Here is a 19392-nt window from a genome sequence, read left to right as displayed (position 1 = left end):
AATCTACCACTTGAGCCACAGTGCCACTTCCAGCTTTTTCTGTTTATGTGGTACTGAGGAATGGAACCCATGGCCTCATGCATGCAAAGCAAGCACTCTACCACTGAGCCACCTTCCCAGCCCCTCCACACATTGTTATATGGTGCAAGAAAATGGAGAAGCCACATTTGAGAGGTCAAATCTTGGAATCTTTCTTTTTTTTTTTTGTCGGTCGTGGGGCTTGAACTCAGGGCCTGGGCGCTGTCCCTCAGCTCTTCAGCTCAAGGCGAGCGCTCTACCACTTGAGCTACAGCGCCACTTCCGGTTTTCTGGTGGTTTATTGGAGATAGGAGTCTCATGGTCTCTCCTGCCCGGGCTGGCTTTGAACCGCGATCCTCAGATCTCAGCCTCCTGAGTAGCTAGGATTACAGGCGTGAGCCACCAGTGCCCGGCTTAAATCTTGGAATCTTTATTAAAAGGCTGGGGACTGCACAGCAGACTCTAGTCTCGAAGACCAGCAGACCAGAACAGGGCTTGCACCAACCAAGCTTTTAAAGGTAACAACCAGAAGCTTGGGGTGGAGACCAAGCCTTAACAAAAGCAGACCTCAAATGGACATCCTCAAGTACAAGCTCAGATACCCAGAGAACTTTTCCATCTAGGGAAGATATACCTCAAACTTCCATCTAGGGAAATCTTAAAGGATACTTAGAGGCAGGTGATTCAAGCCATTTAGGGAGATAATCAAGGTATAATCAGAGTATACTGTATATGCAAAGCTTTCCTTCCAAGGCTATCTTGAGCTCGGCATCTGCATTCAGTGAATGGCCTCTCTTACCTCTAGGCTTTTTAGCACTAGGAATAGAACTCCCTCCACCCAGCAAGAGGCACAAGGATGGCTGTAAGAAATTATTTACTCTGGGGCTGGGATGGTGGCTCAGTGGTAGAGCGCTTGCCTTGCATGCCTGGAGCCCTGGGTTCTATTCTCCAGCACCACATAAGCAAAAAGAAAAAAGCCGGAAGTGGCGCTATGGCTCAAGTGGTGGAGCGCTAGCCTTGAGCTGAAGAGCTGAGGGACAGCGCCCAGGCCCAGAGTTCAGGCCCCATGACCGGACCCCCCCCCCCAAAAAAAAGAAAAGAAATTATTTATTCTGACTCCTTACTTAAATTAGTGACAGTCTGTGGCATCTGTCTAGGAATACACAATTATATGCTAATAGTTGAGATTTAGATACCCTGCTTTCAAGAATGAACAGAGGGGGCTAGGAATGTGGCTTAGTGGTAGAGTGCTTGCTTAGCATGCATGAAGTCCTGGGTTCAACAGAAAAAAACATAAGTGATGCTGTGGCACAAGTGGTAGAGTGCTAGCCTTGAGCAAAAGTAGCTCAGGAACAGTGCCAGACCCTGAGTTCAAGCCAGGACTGGTGAGGGAGAGAAAGAGAGAAAGAGAGAGAGAGAGAGAGAGAAAGAAAGAAAGAAAGAAAGAAAGAAAGAAAGAAAGAAAGAAAGAAAGAAAGAAAGAAAGAAAGAAAGAAAGAAAGAAAGAAAGGAAGAACAGAATATCCCAGAGAAATCAGTAAGGCTATTGAGGACTTACAAAACATTGAAAACCAAGCAGACATATCAGAACACTCCATCCAACAACATATATCTTTTTCTCAAGTGCAGGAGGAACATATTCCAGGAAAAAACATGAAAAAATATGTTAACATACAAACACAGGCACATCTCCCAACAAAGGAAGCCCAGGACTGGATGGCTTTGTTGGTAAATTCTACCAAATTTCTTTTTTCTTTCTTTTGGGGGGGGGTTCGGTCATGGGGCCTGAACTCTGGGTCTGGGCACTGTCCCTCAGCTCTTCCTTCAGCTCAAGGCTAGGGCTCTACCATTTGAGCCACAGCACCACTTCTGGCTTTTTTCTTATGTGGTGCTGAGGAATCAAACCCAGGGCCTCAAGCATGCAAGGCAAGCACTCTACCACTGAGCCACCTTCCCAGCCCCAAATTCTACCAAATTTCTAAAGGAGAATTATCATCAATCCTTAAAGTCTTCAGAGAGGAGGGAACACTTCCCCATCTCAGCATTACCCTAACACCTAAGCCCCTCCCCCAGGGCCTGAGGGTATCGTATTTGCTCCAAAGCTTTTAGGAAAAGGGGACAGACAATTACCAAATCAATGGAGCCCACTTCTGACGCCACTTCCTCTCCATCCCTAGCTGCCCTTCCTGTGTGTTTGGGATCAAATACAAGTCCAGTGCTCACTCACTGCCCTCTCCGTCAGTTTCTGCTTGTCCTGGTTTTCGACGGTCTAAGTGACCAGGTGAGGCTGCTCTGTGGGGGGAGGGCGGCTTCTGATGTCTAACCTCTCTGACTTCTGTTATCTCTGTATTTTTCTAAGTTTTGCGACGCATTTCCCACATTTGTGAATTTATTTTCACAAATGGTGTGAAGTAGGAATTTGTTTTATTTTTCCCATTTGGCACCAAAACTGTAAACACTGTTTACTACAGAGCACATGCTGTCTCACTTAGAAGCATGCTTCCTTTGTGCTGACCGCATTTCCACAACCACCAGGGGTCTCGTTCTTGGTCCCATGTTCCTAGCTATTTCCGTTTCCATTCTTCACATTGTTACTTTTTTCTTTTTTTTTTTTTCAGTGCTGAGGATGAAACTCAGGCCTTCACATATGCTAGACAAGAGCTCTACTACTGAGCTCTAGCACAAGCCTTCTTTTAAGTTGTGAGTGTGTGTGTGTACATGCACACACGTGCATACACACCAGTATGAGGGCTTGAACTTATGGCCTGGGTGCTGTCACTTGGCTTTTCATTCAAGGGTGGTACTTTACTACTCCACAGCTCCACTTCTGGCTTTTTGCTGGTTCATTGGAGATAAGTATTATAGACTTGCCAGCCCACGCTGGCTTTGACCTCTATCCTCAGATCTCTACCTTTCGGGTAACTAGGATTACAGATGTGAGCCACCAGCACCTGGCTTCTATTAAGCCTTGATGCTGATGGGACATAGGACGTACATAGTTCAGTGATTTTCCTACTAGCATTTTCCATTTGCCTTGGCTGTCCTCAGTGCTTTCTCCTAAGATTAGAATTAAATTTATCTGGCTGGGATATAGCTAGCTGAGTAGCAAAAGTGCTTACCTAGCAAGGCAACATCCTGGATTTGATCACCACTACAAAAACAACAACAAAAGACAAGAAAAGTACAGTTAGAATTAAATTTGTCAGGCTGGGCACTAGTGGCTCATGTCTATAATCCTAGTTACTCAGGAAGCTGAGATCTAAGGATCACAGTTCAAAGCCAGCCTGGGCAAGAAAGTCCGTGAGACTCTTATCTCCAATAAAAACCCCTCAGAAAACTGTAAGTGGCACTGTGGCTCAAGTGGTAGAGTGCTAGCCTTGAGCTGAAGAGCTGAGGGACAGTGCCCAGGCCCAGAGTTCAAACCCCACAACCGACAATAAATACTCAGAAAAAGCCAGAAGTGGTGCTGTGGCTCAAGTAGTAGAGCACTATCCTTGAGCCAAGAAGCTCAGGGACAACCCCAGGCCTAGAGTTCTAACCCCAGGACTGGCAAAAAGAAAGAAAATGAGAGAAAAAAAAGAATTAAATTTGTCATTTCACTAAAGCAGTTGTTTTTGCTAAGTCTCCATTTCCTTGCCCATGAGCTGGGCTTCATAGGGCTGTACAGACTCAGTGGAAGGCAGTGAACAAGCCTGTCACCAAGTCTTGGAGCTCTGTGAACCTCAGTAGGAAGCCAGTCATTTTCTGTGTGGGGCATGATGCAGTCACTGCTGTTTTTAAAGCCTTGGCTGGCTTCTGAGTTATGAGGAGGAAAGTTCAGAAGGCTGCTGCCAGGCCGCCTGACCCTAGCTCACCTTCCCAGGGCTCACTGACCAGGCCCCTCACTACCACCAAGCCCATGCTCTGCCTTCCCACACCTGCATCTCCAGCTGAGCACCCCTGTGTCCCTCCTGAGCCATCTGGTGATGTTTCCTCTTTTGGGGCAGTTCCTTAGTCATTAATCTTTTTCAATCACATTTACCACTTGTATTGTTACTGCTTTTTTTTTGGTGGTTGTTGTTATGGGGCTTGAGCTCTAGGCCTGGGCACTATCCCTCGGCTCTTCAGCTCAAGGCTAGCACTCTACCACTTGAGCCACAGCACCACTTCTGGTTTTTATGGTAGTTAATTGGAGATAACAGTCTCACAGACTTTCCTGCCAGGCTGGCTTTGAACTGCAGTCCTCAGATCTCAGCCTCCTGAATAGCTAGGATTACAGGCATGAGCTACCGGCAGCCAGTTTGTTACTGCTTTTGTCTGTAGTAACTCTGTTTGTATTATGTAATTGTGTGTGTGTGTGTGTGTGTACTGATACTCAGGCTTAAACTCAGGGCTTTGTAATCTCTTGCTCAACTTTTTTTTTTTTAGGGATGACTCATTTTCTTTTTTTTTGTCGGTTGTGGGTTTTGAACTTTGGGTCTGGGCGCTGTCCCTCAGCTCTTCAGCTCAAGGCGAGTGCTCTACCATTTGAGCTACGTTAGGTTTTTAAAAAGAGGTAGCCAAGGGCTGGGAAGGTAGCTGAGTGGCAGAGCACTTGCCTTGCATGCCTGAGGCCCTGAGCTCGATTCCTCATAAGCAAAAAGAAAAAAAAAGCAGGCAGTGGTGCTGTGGCTCAACTGGTAGAGCACTAGCCTTAAGCTGAAGAGCTGAGGGACAGCGCCCAGGCCCAGAGTTCAGGCCCCGTGACCCGACCAAAAAAAAAAAAAGAGGTAGCCAAGTAAGAACATCACCACGCATGTGGTATTCAGGTAAGGGGTAAGTTTATTCATTGTTCCAGCTGGCACCAGGCCATCTTGGTCCTCCACGTGGTGGGGAAAGGCCTGGGAAAGAGAGCTGGGAGAGCTGGGAAAGAGGGAGAAAAGAGCTAGAAAAGAGAGAAAGCTAGAAAAGACAGTGTATGGGAAAGAGAGAGTTAGGAAAGAGAAGGAGCTGGGAAAGAGAAGAGAAGAGAGGGAAAGAGCTGAGAAAGAGCTAGGAAAGAGCAGAGAGAGGGTGTCTGGGCCTGCGCTAGGCCTTATATCTAGGGTATGAGTGGAGAAAGGTGTGGCCACATCAAATTCAGATGTGACCTCATCGGATGCAGATGTGACCTCTTCCAGGTGTCCCAGTTGCCTAGGTAACGCAGGTTCTGGGTGGAGACCTTGCTGCCAGGAGGGTGGAGTTTGCTAGCTATCCAAGAGCCGACCTTACAAGCTACAGCACCACTTCAAGTTTTTCTGGTGGTTTATTGGAGATAAGAGTCTCACCATCTTTCCTGCCCAAGCTGGCTTTGAACTGAGATCCTCAGATCTCAGCCTCCTGAGTAGCTAGGATTACAGGCATGAGCCACCAGCACCTGGCCAGGGATGGCTCATTTTCAAGTTGGCTTTTTGCTAGTTAATTGGAGATAAAAAGTCTCTTGGAAGCCGAGTACTGGAGGCTAATGCCTGTAATCCTAGCTACTCAGGAGGCTGAAATCTGAAGATAATGGTTGAAAGTCAGCCTAGCTAGGAAGAGGTCAGTGGGACTTCTATTTCCAATTAACCACCAGAAAACCAGAAGTAAGTAGGCACAGGTGGCTCACGCCTGTAATCCTAGCTACTCAGAGGCTGAGATCTGAGGATCACGATTCAAAGCCAGCCTGGGAAGGAAACTCTGTGAGACTCTTATCTCCAATAAACCGCTAGAAAACTGGAAGTGGTGCTATGGCTCAAGTGGTAGAGTGCTTGCCTTGAGCTGAAGAGCGTGGGAAAGCGTCCAGGCCTAGAGTTCAAGCCCCAGGACCAAAACAAAACAAAACAAAAACCACAGAAGTAAAATTGTGGCTCAAAGCGGTAGAACACTAGCCTTGAGCTAAAGAGGTCAGGGCAGTGCCCAGGTCCTAAATTCAAGCCCCATAACTGACAAAAACAAAAACAACAACAACAAAAAAAAAAAACAGCCAGGGCAAGGAAAGTCCATGAGACTCTTATTTCCAATATAACTACCAAAAAACCCTAAGTGGTGCTGTGGCTCAAGTGGTAGAGCACTATCCTTGAGCTGAAGAGCTGAGGGACAGCACCCAGACCGAGTTCAAGCCCCACGACCAATAACAACAACAAAAAAGTATTTTGGATTTGTTTGTCTGGACTGACTTAGAACCAAGAACCTCAGATCCCAGCTCCTTGAGTATTTAGGATTATAGGTGTGCCTGGATCCCTGGAGACAGGGGAGGGCATATGGATGATAGGTTACTGAACTTGTCAGTCCCAGTCCAGTGTTTGGGACTGGGACTGGAGTTTCCTGTGACCCTGCCCCCTAGCCTGACCCTATTTAGGCCTGGACCAGCTAAGGGGCGAGGACGCCATGCCACATGTCTCTGTGTTCATAGCCTGTCTCCAGTCACCATGGCGTCCTGCTTCAGCTCTCTATAGGAGCTGAATTGGTATTGTTTTTGTTCTTTCTTTTCTCTCTAGCCTGTTTCCGAACAGTGTTAAGTGTATTTGTGGGCTGCAGGCCTTTGTAACAGTTGGCTGTCTGCAGACTGCTAGCACTCTAATAAAAGACTCCAAGATTTGATCTTTCAAAATGTGGCTTCTCTGAATTTTCACCTTACAACAGTAACTGAGGACAGTCACCTAAGACCAGAGAGCCTGTCAACAGCAGGGCATCCACTTTAATGTCACTTTGTGTCACACCTTCCAGTGAATGACAGTCCACTCTCCCTCTTCTAGCCCATTTCCTGTGGATTACTCCCTCCACTGCATGCCAACGGCTGCCTAAGGCAGTGCCTCTGTGAGAATCGTGTCTCGAGTTCAGCACACAGCTAGTATTCAGGAATATGGAGCCTAATGGCTTGCACCCTCAGATTCGGAGATGCTAGCTGGGTGTCGCAGCCTAGGAGAAAACAAGGCCTTCATATCCCAGATCTGAAACTAGGCATCAAGCATGCCATCAGGCTTTTGGGCCCAATGACCAGGTCTCTAGGGATAGGAGCCTGCGTGACAGGATGAGGGGGACTGCCATGTGGAGTGGCCAGGTCAGAGCCGCCAACCCGCATCGGGGTAGCGTCTCCATACTGGCCAAGAGCTGCCCTGGTGTCCTTTTGGCTTGGTGTCCACTCAGTACCGATACCCAAATTTTGAGGAGTCCTCTTTAGATTTCTTGTTTAGCCACAAGTTGTGAAGGGTATTGGAAGCCTAGCCTATAAACAGAAGATCCCACACTTTGCATTTACTCTGAGAACAAAACTAAGAACTAAGTAGTAAACACGATGCTGGCAAGCCACCATTGGACTACTTGAACACAGAGATCTCACATGGTGGAGTGGAGGGTTCAGACTCCATCCCGATGAATGATGCTCAGTAGGGGTTTCCTGAGTGTGCCACTTGCATCAGCATGGATGAGCTCAGTTCATCATGCACATGACTCTGACAAAAGAAAGAACCCTTTGACAGGAGCCCGGAGCTGAGTGTGATGGTATAGCCTGAACTTTTACCACGTGGAGGCTAAGGCAAAGGGATCAAGAGCAAGAGGATGATAGATGGAGAGTGGAGGGGGAGAATGATGGAAGGGGTGAAACTGATTAAGATGCATCTTACTCATAAATTGACATATTGCATGAAACCCCTTTGTGTAACTACTTAAGTAATTAAAAAGAGAGTTGGAGGGCCGCGTGAGTTACATCATACTATACTGTTTTGTTTTTTTAAAAAAGAGGAAGGGGGGCTGAGGAGGTGGCTCAGTGGTAGAGCGCTTGCCTTGCATGTCTGAGGCCCTGGGTTCGATTCCTCAGCACCACATAAGCAAAAAGAAAAAAGCCTGAAGTGGCGCTGTAGCTCAAGTGGTAAAGCGCTAGCCTTGAGCTGAAGAGCTGAGGGACAGCGCCCAGGCCCAGAGTTCAGGCCCCACGACCAGAACCCCCCCCACCCAAAAAAAAAAAAAAGAAGAGGCTGGGAATGTGGCTTAGTGGCAGAGTGCTTATCTAGCATGCATGAAGCCCTGGGTTTAATTCCTCAGTACCACATAAACAGGAAAAGCTGGAAATGGTGCGGTAGCTCAAGCAGTAGAGCACTGAGCAAAAGTAGCTCAAGGACAGTGCCCAGGCCCTGAGTTCAAGCCCCAGGACTTGTGGTACAATAAATACTCTTCTTTCTGTTTGGGGCCAAGAGGGATGCCACTCCTTCAATGCTGCTTCCTAACTGCGCCGCCTGCCTCCAGCTCCTGCCTGTGCACATCTTCATAAACTGCCTCACTGCCAGGTGTCAGTGGCTCACGCCTGTAATCCTAGATACTCAAGAGGCTGAGATCCGAGGAATGCAGTTCTAAGTCAGCCCGGGAAGGAAAGACTTTTTTGTGCTGGTCCTGGGGCTAGAACTCAGGGTGTGGGCGCTGTCCCTGAGCCTCTTTTGCTCAAGCCTAGTTCTCTACCACTTGAGCTGCAGCATTATTTGTTGCAAGATGCTCATCTCCAAGAAACTACCAAAAAGCCAGAAATGGAGCTGTGGGCTCAAGTAGAAATGAGATGACCTTGAACAAAAAAGCTCAGGGACAGTGCCCAGGCCTTGAGTTCAAGCCCTAAAAGCAACACAAAGACAATTAAAAAAACAAAAAACCAACTCCCCCCCTGAAAAAAAAACCCCCAAACCCGACAAACCCTGACTTAGGTACTCTGAACTGCACCCCACTCAGGCTCCCGTGGTGCGCCCTGGTGCAGGTGTAGACGGGGAGCACAAAGGCCCTCCAGTGCGGGCACTGGCTGTCTCCCACTGCGCTCCTCAGGCGCCTTGCAGCACAGCAGACGCAAGGAAACACTTGATTCTAATTGCCCCTGGCATCTTCACCTGGCTCCTCACTTCAGTTCCCTCAATAGCAAATCTCCCGTGGGGCCACCTTTAACCCTAGAGCCATTCCCAAGAACTCAGCAAGAATGGTGCATGTTTTCTCTCATACGTAGAAGCTAGATCTAAAACACGAGGACAGAGTAAATTATACAGGACTCTAGGTATTCATACCCAGTGAGACCAAGAGGATACTCTTATGAAAGGAACACAAAGGAGTAACACTTGGGGCTGGGAAGGTGGCTCAGTGGTAGAGCGCTTGCCTTGTATGCATGAGGCCCTGGGTTCGATTCCTCAGCACCACATAAACAAAAAGAAAAAAAGCCGGAAGTGGCGCTGTGGCTCAAGTGGTAGAGTGTTAGCCTTGAGCTGAAGAGCTGAGGGACAGCGCCCAGGCCCAGAGTTCAGGCCCCACGACCGGACCCAAAAAAAAAAAAAGGAGTAACACTTATGTGCCATTGACCATACACAATATTTATTGAAGAATTCCAGGGAATGGAAACAAGAGTTTTTTTTTTTTGTTGCTTTCCTTTTTTTTTTCCCTTTTTGTTGGTTGTGGGGTCTGAACTCTGGGCCTGGGCGCTGTCCCTCAGCTCTTCAGCTCAAGGCTAGCTCTCTACCTCTTTTTTTTTGTTGTTGGTTGTGGGGCTTGAACTCTGGGCCTGGGCGCTGTCCCTCAGCTCTTCAGCTCAAGGCGAGCGCTCTACCACTTGAGCTACAGCGCCACTTCCGGTTTTCTGGTGGTTTATTGGAGATAGGAGTCTCATGGTCTCTCCTGCCCTGGGCTGGCTTTGAACCGCAATCCTCAGATCTCAGCCTCCTGAGTAGCTAGGATTACAGGCGTGAGCCACCAGCGCCCGGCAAGCAGAGCTCTTTTTCCTAAGCTCTTTTTTTTTTTTTTGGGTCAGGTTGTGGGGCCTGAACTCTGGGCCTGGGCGCTGTCCCTCAGCTCTTCAGCTCAAGGCTAGCACTCTACCACTTGAGCCATAGCGCTACTTCTGGCTTTGTTTTGCTCATGTGGTGCTGAAGAATTGAACCCAGGGCCTCATGCATGTGAGGCAAGTGCTCTACCACTAAGCCACCTTCCAAGCCCTTCCTTTTATTTTTGTCTTGTTTATCTGTCTTTGAGGGGGGCAGAGGGGGCACAGAACAGGAAGAACAAAGGGAGAACGTGTAGCGTGATACTCACTAGACACTTTGTTGAAAATGAACTGTACGACTTATGGGTAGGGACTGGAGGGGAAAATTGGGAGAGAGCAATAAAGGGGTGACATCACCCAAAAAGAAATGTTCTCTTTATCTGACATATCCAACTATAACCCCTCTGTACCTCACCTTTATAATAACACTAAAAAAATTTAAAACTCAGCAAGGAGTGGGGATGAAACCAAAAGATTAATATAAAGATCTCAGGGAAACCACTGGAAAGAAGAGACCAGACACTAATGGTGACGTGTGTAAAATACTGGCTTTTATTGGTTGGCACAAGATTACAACCTACAATTCCAGTGCCCTTCCCTCCCGCACAGCTCAGATGGAAGGAACGGATTTTAACACATAGAAAGGAACAGTGCACACACAGGGTTAAGCATTTGTTTTTACACAAAAAGGAGTTGGCTATGGGAGTGGTCAATTCTAGCATAGTACCAAAGCTTTCTTTATTTCTTTAGATTACAGGGGAAGGGTCTGTCTGTCCCCCTCTGCTTGCACCACATAGGGGCTGTGTTTGTGTAAGACCTAGGGAAAGGCTATACAGAGTTGGCCTACTGAAAAGCGGGGGGGGGGGGGGGGGGGGGGGGGGAAGTGGATGACATGTGCTGTGTACCTGTCTCTGGCCAAACCTGAGGTTGAGGCTAGCCCCGGTCCCTCTCAGCCCTGCTCCTCAACCCTCCTGTATGGGAAAAACTGTGAAGGAAGCCTGGAATCCTATCCACACCCCTAAGAAAGTTTCCTTCTACTTTCTCCACTCACTGTAGTGCCAAAGTCTCCTTAAGCACACTCCAAGACTCTGGGCAAGAGGCCAGAGCTGGGCAGGTGGCCCTGAGCAAGCAAGACATGCTTGCCTTTTCACACAGTGCCAACAGTATCTGGGAAAATAAGACCATGCACCCGCAGGCTAAGCATGTAGATTGAGGGCAAGGCCACTGTTATACCAACTCTCGATTTCAGGGCCCTGCACCAAGTGCCAAGAGGTTTAAGGACTACATCAACCCCACTCCCTTCTCCACAAGTGACCTTCCTTGGATCCCCAATTCTCCCAAACTTATTTGGGGTTATTCTTGCTGCCCTCTCCAAAGATGACTCAGTCTGTTTGTTGTTAAACTCTCTGGCTCTGGGCTCTGGGTCTCTGCCTCAGTTCTGCACATATTACTGAACCTGATCATGAGCACAAGGAGGAGGGGACAAGACAGACTCCTGACTTTGGAATTAAAACACACTTCCCTATGTAAGTTGGCCAGAGAGTACACCTGCATGTCTAGCTCATCTTTTAAACCAGAATGGTCCCAGAGTCCATTCTCTGAGGCTGACCATCTTCTGGTCCCTTTCTGAGGCTGTAAAGCTGAGTAGAACAGAGGTGATCATGGTGGGAAAAGTCCCTTCAAAAGCCTTCAGCCCCTGGCAGGTTACACACCACAGCTGGGGCTACACAGAGATGGGGCCTCACTACCACTCACAGTCCATCTTCTGCCAAAGTCCTGGATAGGATGGAAAGCTGGGTCCTTGAAATAAAGGCCAGGTTGGCAAAACCAAGTTTTCACATGCTCCCAACCAGGTTTCTATTCCTTTCTCTGATGTACCTGCGAAGGTGAGACGCCTTGCTTACTTTCATTTGCAATGAATGGTTCCCAACATCTTCAAATGTTCCTGACTTCCTTAATAAGCACTTGGCCACCTGGTAGCCATTTTTCTGAAGACAGATACACTGACTAAAATCTTGCTTATTCTACCCACCATCCTTTCTTTGATTATAAACCAGTTTGAAAGTATTCAGACCATAACAGAACAACCCAGCACTTACAAAATCATTCCACATACTTAGTCTTTTACAATCACGTGAACCGATTTGCCTTTCTAACTACCAATACTACACTATGCTGCGGGGTCCTGAGCAACACAGGCTTGTCTATAAGCACAGACAAAACAGAAAGGCCAAGTCTCTCAGAGGCCAAACTAAATTTCAGTAGCAAGGTTGTTGGTTTGACATGCGATTTCATAATGTAGCCCAGGCTGGACAGGAACTTCAGACTTTCCTTCCTTGAGTATTGGAATTATAGGCAAAAAACATTTTTTTGGGTGCCAGTCTTGGGGCTTGAAGTCAAAGCCTAGGAGCTGTCCCTAAGCCACGGTTCCATTTCCAACTTTTTTTGGGTGGTAACGGGAGATGAGAGTCTCACAGATTTTCTTCCCCAGGCTGGTTTCAAACAGTGATCCTTAGATCTCAGCTTCCTGAGTAGCTAGGATTATAGAAGTGAACCACCAGCCCCTGGCATGGCTGGAGGAGCTATTGTACTGGATTGCGGAGATGATCTGTAAGTGGAATGACCTCAGGAAAGTAAGTATGTAGTATATAATTCTCCCAGACCTGAATGTATGTTCTCTGACTCAATCTAGACTTTTCACATGTGGCCTATATTGTGCTTGGGGAAGGGTAAGATAAAAGGATGGAGTATTTAAATGATAAACCTGGCAAAATGACAATGCTATTTTCACCTTTTCAAGCCAATATCTAGGAATTTAAGTGTCTTTTCTGGTGTTGCCTCATAAGGAGTTAAGTAACATTTGGGGTTCAGAACTGAAGACTGTCAACCAAAGAAAATCTGGAGTGGTTAAACAACTGCTTGCTAGAGAAACAGCAATGACTTCCACCTTCTAGACACTGACTTTACTCTTCTGGCCATGGTGGCATCGGTCTCTTCAGCAGAGCCTCTCTGGCCTACTCCATTCTCAGTAATGATTTTCCTTCCATACAGTTCCCCTCCCCAGGGACCAGTCCCATTTTCCAAGACGAGCTCAAGCTCACCAAGTCATCACTATAATCAGAGCTTCAGGGGAAGGACCGCTAAGACCATGCGACTGTGACCTCAGGAAGAAGTGTATGCAAATAGCCCAGAGTAAGTGAGCTCTCTTTTCATGTATGAATTTTAAAGAAAACTCAGAAGACAAGCTTTTTGAGAGCTATCACTTTTTTTTTTTTCTTTTTTGGTGCTAGTCCTGGGGCTTGAACTCAGGACCTGGACACTGTCCCTAAGCTTTTTTGCTCAAGGCTAGTGCTCTACCACTTGAGCCACAGCCCCACTTGTTTTGTTTTGTTTTTTTGGCGGCTCATTAGAGAACAGACCAGATTTTCACAGAATGTCCTGCCCGGGCTGGTTTTGAACCATGATCCTCAGGTCTCAGCCTCTGTAGTAGCTAGGATTATAGGCATGAGATACCAATGCCAGGCTTAAACTGTCACTTTCTTGGATGTCCTGGTCAGCATATTTCATCCCTGCAGGATTATCAGCTCAAGACAAGAGTTTCTTGGGATACTGTAAGACATGCTCACAGTGTGCAGCAGGGCTGGGAGGTTACTGGCCTCCAAAGTAGTCTGCCTGAAATCCAGGAGCCTATGACCTGTGGTGACTCCAAGCAGTTGAACACATGGGCAATAGAAATTTTCATGGACTACAGCCAGTGCTCTGCAATTCACAAATTTTTCCCTAAAATCTCAAATGTCTTACTGCTTCAGTAAGACACCTAATGTGACTTGGGAAACAGCCATTCTGGGTAGTAAGGTCTCTACCACAAAGCTTACCAGAAAGCTAAAAAATTGATCCTCCCATGCTTTCGGGCCCACTCCAAATGTGGAGGCCTGATAAAGGCAAGGCTGAGCCACCAAAACCACAGCTCCACAGGCCAAAGGGAAAAAAGACTAATAGGTTGTCAGCTACCACATCCAGGCAGTGGACAGGTAGCACCTGGACCTATAAGTCTTATAGAGGCCCCCATGTCCCCCTAGTGCTGCACGCTGTAACTATTAGCTCCTGCTTCTGCAAGACACTCAGATTACTTTCTGGGGCTGGGAAGGTGGCTCAGTGGTAGAGCGCTTGCCTTGCATGCATGAGGTCCTGGGTTCGATTCCTTAGCACCACATAAGCAGAAAAAAAAAGCCGAAAGTGGCGCTGTGGCTTAAGTGGTAGAGTGCTAGCCTTGAGCTGAAGAGCTGAAGGACAGCGCCCAGGCCCAGAGTTCAGGCCCCACGACTGGATCCCCCCCCCCAAAAAAAAATCTGAAACAGATGAGACCATGATGGAGCTGTATTATCAATTACAGCCAATTCACATTTATCTCTTAAAGCAAAAAATCTTTTCTCCAGAAACTGTCCCAATTCTAAATGGATCTAGAATATATTTCAGAAATATTAAAAACACTGTTGTGGCAAAAATCACATTGTAGTTACTCAATGTTTTCAGTGAACTAAAACAGTTGAGTGTGGCTCAGACCGAGCTTTTTTTCCTTCAAAGAAGACAGGGCCTCAGTAAAGCATGAACACAGCACTGGAGAGAAATGAGAGACACACACCCAGGTCTAACAAAAGCCCCCAGTGTACACTGTATGTGAAGAAGAGAAAAGGAAGAAGAAAGGAGGAACAATTCCACACAGAACTACTTTTTTTTCTTCTTTCAAAACCACTAAGAGCTGTCTCTTTCTTCTAAGCCAGGCTAAGGGGTGACTTTTAACATCAAAAGATAAAACACTTGTTACCAAGGAACTTGGCTACACCGCAATCCTGTAAAAAAAAACGACTGCAAACACTCCCAGAGGCTGTGGAGCCCAGTCAAGTACTCTCCTATCTCGTGAGACTGCGGCGCAAGGCAGAGAGCAGATGTCCTGCTCTGCTACCAGCCTTGGGACCTTCCATGGTCTCAGCGAGGTGAGGACTCCTACACTCTGACCCAGCCAGGTGGCTCAGCCCAGGCCCCATCCAAGGCATATGGGCGGAGTATGCTTCCAGAAATATGCCAGGTGCCGGTGGCTCATGCCTGTAATCCTAGGAGGCTCTCAGGAGGCTGAGATCTGAGGATCACGGTTCAAAGCTAGTCTGGGCAGGAACGTCCATGAGACTCATATCTACAATTAACCACCAGAAAACCGGGACTGGTGCTGTGGCTCAAGTGGTAGAATGCTTGCCCTGAGCTGAAAAGTTCAGAGACAATGCCCAGGGCCAGATTTAAGTCCCACAACCGACCAAAAAAAAAAAAAAAAAAAAAAAGGCTGGGAATATAGCCTAGAGGTACAGTGTTTGCCTTGTATACATGAAGCCCTGGGTTCGATTCCTCAGTACCACAAGAAAAAGCCAGAAGCGGTGCTGTGGCTCAACTGGTAGAATGTTAGCTTTGAGCAAAAGAAGCTCAGGGACAGTGTCCAGGCCTCAAGTTCAAGCCCCAGGACTGGCAAAAAACAAAACAAAACTACAGTCCATTTATTCAATATGCTTGCTACAAAAAGCAAGACTTGGGCTGGGAAGGTGGCTCAGTGGTAGAGCGCTTGCCTTGCATGCATGAGGCCCTGGGTTCGATTCCTCAGCACCACATAAGCAAAAAGAAAAAAGCCAGAAGTGGCGCTGTGGCTCTAATGGTAGAGTGCTAGTCTTGAGCTGAAGAGCTGAGGGACAGCGCCCAGGCCCCACGACCAGACCCCCCTCCCCCCCAAAAAAGCAAGACTTGTGGGGTTGGGGATGTGGCTTAGTGGTAGAATGCTGCCTAGCATGAAGTCCTGGGTTTGACTTCTCAGTATCACATAAACAGAAAAAGGCTGGAAGTGGCGCTGTGGCTCAAGTGGTAGAGTGCTAGTTTTGAGCAAAAGTAGCCCAGGCACAGGGCCCAGACTGAGTTCAAGGCCCACGACTGGCCAAAAAAAAAAAGCAAGACTCATGTTTCATGGGCTGTGTGCTGATTCTGGAAAGCTACAGAAAATCTAATGTGGTTGAGTCCAGTGGCTCTTCTTTCTCCCTTATACCACACATACATCTTGGTCCAAAAGGATAACATGATCTCATACGTGTTTTTCCAACAGCTGCAATTTATAAACAAATTTTTATTTATTTTTTGTGACAGGGTCATATTATATAGTCCACATTGGCCTCAAACTCAAAATCCTCCCACCTTAGCCTCCGAAGGGCCAGAATTACAAGTATTATAGTTTAAAAAAAAACTTAAATAAAAAACACTCATTGCTTTTTTTGGTCGGTCATGAGGCTTGACTCTGGGCCTGGGCACAGTGGGCCTGGGCGCTGTCCCTGTGCTCTTCAGCTCAAGGCAAGTGCTCTACCCCTTGAGCCACAGCGCCACTTCCAGTTTTCTAGTGGTTTACTGGAGATGAGTCTCACGGACTTTCCTGTCCAGGCTGGCTTTGAACCGTAATCCTCAGATCTCAGTCTCCCGAGTAGCAAGGATTATAGGCGTGAGCCACTGGTGCCTGGCTCGCTGTTTGTTTTCTATCCTGAGATACTCTGATGGTATTTCACTAATGACATATGAAAATTTACTGTGAGCACAGACTAAACAGGAATTGTTTCCATCAAGCCTTAAAGAGTCCATTATGGGCTCTTTAGTAAGTGTCAATGACATACTCTGCATATAGGGTAGTTGTATTTCTTTTGTTACTTTTTATTTTCTTTGGGGAGTTAAAGGTTGTTGTAATGGTGGGCCTAAGTAACCAATCACAAAAGGATCCCAACTATACATCACTTACAATAACCATAATGTTTACAGTGCCAGGGTGGAAAAACACCAGTCTGGCTCATCGACATCCTGGAGCTGCAGAGAACAGCACCAGACCTAGCAATGGCAGTGTTAGACAAAGCTTCCTTTTGTTGGTTCCAAAAGCATCAGCAGTCTCTCTAGGACACATTCATCCCGCTGAAAAGGATTACTTGGCACAGCTCACTTTCTTGATTCAGACTCCAACCATCAACACTGGATTTTTAAGTGGTGGCAAGTTGTAACACCAGCCCAGTCAAAGAATCACCAGATCACTGAAAAGCCGCCCCGTTCCACAACTATCAGTTTCTTTATCAGGAACACTGTTTTGTTGCAAAGCACATCCTATCCCTAACATAAAGGTAGAATTCATCTGGAAGAATGTGGGGCTTTTTGGGTTCTATTTGGTGCTTAGATTTATGTTCTGCTATTTATTTGGACAGACCTTCAGAAAGCCCCAAGTGAGGTGAGAAGCAGTGTGTTCGTTTTTAAACAGGACGTGTGAACAGCAAGTAGGCATTTTGGTCTGAAATCCCATGGTGCTGTTTCAATCTACGGGACCCTGCTTCTGGACAGACTTCTCTTCCCAGAGGTGGCATCCTAGGAAAACTGCTGTACTACTTTTTTGGCTGTGGGTTTTAATACTGGGAGGAAGAATGCAAACTGAACATAGGCAGCAGAATTTAAAGTTCACTAACATATGTATTCCAAAACTCTGAACACTAGATGATGCAGTCTGCCAGATATATATGTTTTTTTCCCCTGTGGGAGGGAAGAGCAAAAGCTTTTCAAAGTTTGAGTATTTATTAAAATTCTTAAAGAAAACTATGATTTTAACTTCACATCTTGGCTGTGTTTCGACAAAGGAGAGGCTACTGAGAGTGACAATCTCCTGTACAAAGCCAGGAGTCCATCAATGTCTACCTCCCATCCTAGCCTCTGTTCCCAATCAAGACCATTTACTTCCCAACCAAGCAAATAGGGCTAGCACAAAACCAGCATCACTGCAGCGAGCCAAAGCATTATATAGCCATTCTAGCAAACAACTGTGTAGCCTCTAAAAGGTTGCCTTTCACATTTCAGTGGAAAGCAAGTGGACATTTCTACACATGCTTCACAGTGCAACCATAGCACTGCAACACTACAGAGATAAGTGTTTTTCCACACGGCCCCCCGCATGGAGATGGACTGGGCAGGGGTGCTTCAAAGCACAGGGCGGTCAATATCCAGGTCAGCAGGGTGTAAGGCATACATGGATAGGAGAGGCTGTTGTAGGCAAAAAGTAGCGTTATGGGAAAGATTTCTAATTGGCAGGATGGAAAAGGTGCTTGATGCTCCAGTTTTTGAGACAGTAATCACAAGAATCCAGTTCAATCTCTATTGTGAACATGTAGGGCAGAATCAGTTTCTATCACTGTTTCTCTGGATCTGGGCTGAGGCCATATGCTCCTGGCTTGGTAATGGCAAAGAAAACAGGTTTCTTACTGTTCCTTTCTTAGCATAAAAATACAGCTTAGAAAACAGAAGGCCTTGAGTCCTGGGAGTGTTACGAGGGTAGCTAAATTCTTCCTGTACTCTATATAACTACAGTCCTTGACAAAGCAATAGAGAATAAACAAGGGAACGTGCTTAGGTACTACATCAAAAGCAAACACATAAATTAACTGGAAAGGTCTCCATGCCAGAAATATTCTGAGTTATAAACAAAATTAAAAAAAAAACTTCAAAAATTAACCAGCTAAATTCCTCTAAGTCATTTATTTACATATTATATGTTCAGTATATAATGTGTAGATAAATGTATCCTGTGTAAGTGACCAACCTATTGGACTGAACAGCATACTGTAGAACAAATTCTTGCAAAAATTTCATCTTACATTGGTATCTTTTAATAAAAAAAAATAAAAATCAGAGAAAATGTCTGGTCAGGCTGGGATGAGACAAACAGGAACACTTCAGAACCCAGGGTAGGGAAAACGATTTGCTTCTCTTTAGGGGGGGAGGAGAGAGAAAAGGGAGGGACAGTTCATGCACAAAAGTACTTACATATTACTTCCCCAGCCCCCACCCTCAGTAGAAAGAAGAAAAGCCCATCACTTAACACCAAACAGCAACATTATCAATATGCCCCTCTCTGCGGCCCATCATGCCTTTTTGAAAGAAGAGGTCTGTGAAGAGGTGAAGAGAGCCAGGGTGAAAGGGAGGATCTGCACTTCAGTCTAGTTTCCAATTTCCATCTCTGACAGGAAGTCTTCAGTCATCTGATGCCTGGCATCGAGCTCTGAGTAGAAACTGAGTATGTGGGGGCCACCACTGGGGTGCCGTTGTTGGCGGAGTAGCCTTGCCTCAACGTCTCAAAATACGAGGCCTGCACAGGTTTGTGATACTGCAGCACTTTTACAGCATCTTCTATTTTAAACCATTCCCGCTTCCTTCCTGCGGAGGCAGAGAGAAAGAAACTAGTACAAGAAATGAGGACGATATTAACACAATGCTTCTCAATGCTTTTAAAATACATTTCATACAAGTTTTTCCCTTACTTTCTTTTCTTATAAAAGTAATGTGCTCTAAAAATAGAAGTGCCTTATATAGAAAACCCTGAGACTAAGTGTGGTGCAGCCACCCCAGAGGGCACTACTGCGGGTGCTTTCCTCTGCTCGTGCCCTCTGGCTCCCTTGCCTTTTTGCCTTGGTAAGTCCAGCATCCCATTCCATGTAAAAATTAATAAGAGTATCAGCTACCAGAATTACTAGTATGGTTGAATTTTAATAATACTAACTCTTGTATTTAAAGTT

General features: G+C 46.5%; 1 protein-coding gene across 1 annotated transcript in view; it reads right to left on the bottom strand.

Moving 5' to 3' along the window:
- Window positions 1-18327: 18327 nt before the first annotated feature.
- LOC122111065 (diphosphoinositol polyphosphate phosphohydrolase 1) overlaps window positions 18328-19392 on the bottom strand; it is a 50605-nt gene continuing 49540 nt past the window's right edge. The window contains exon 5 of the mRNA XM_042683766.1: window positions 18328-19033. Within this exon, the coding sequence (XP_042539700.1) occupies window positions 18855-19033 (179 nt within the window). The 3' untranslated portion in view covers window positions 18328-18854. The remainder of the gene's footprint in view (window positions 19034-19392) is intronic.

The sequence above is a fragment of the Dipodomys spectabilis genome, unplaced genomic scaffold (assembly GCF_019054845.1).
Source record: "Dipodomys spectabilis isolate Male_0828 unplaced genomic scaffold, ASM1905484v1 ptg000085l, whole genome shotgun sequence".
Taxonomy (NCBI): Eukaryota; Metazoa; Chordata; class Mammalia; order Rodentia; family Heteromyidae; genus Dipodomys; species Dipodomys spectabilis.
This window is presented reverse-complemented; position numbering and strand designations above follow the sequence as displayed.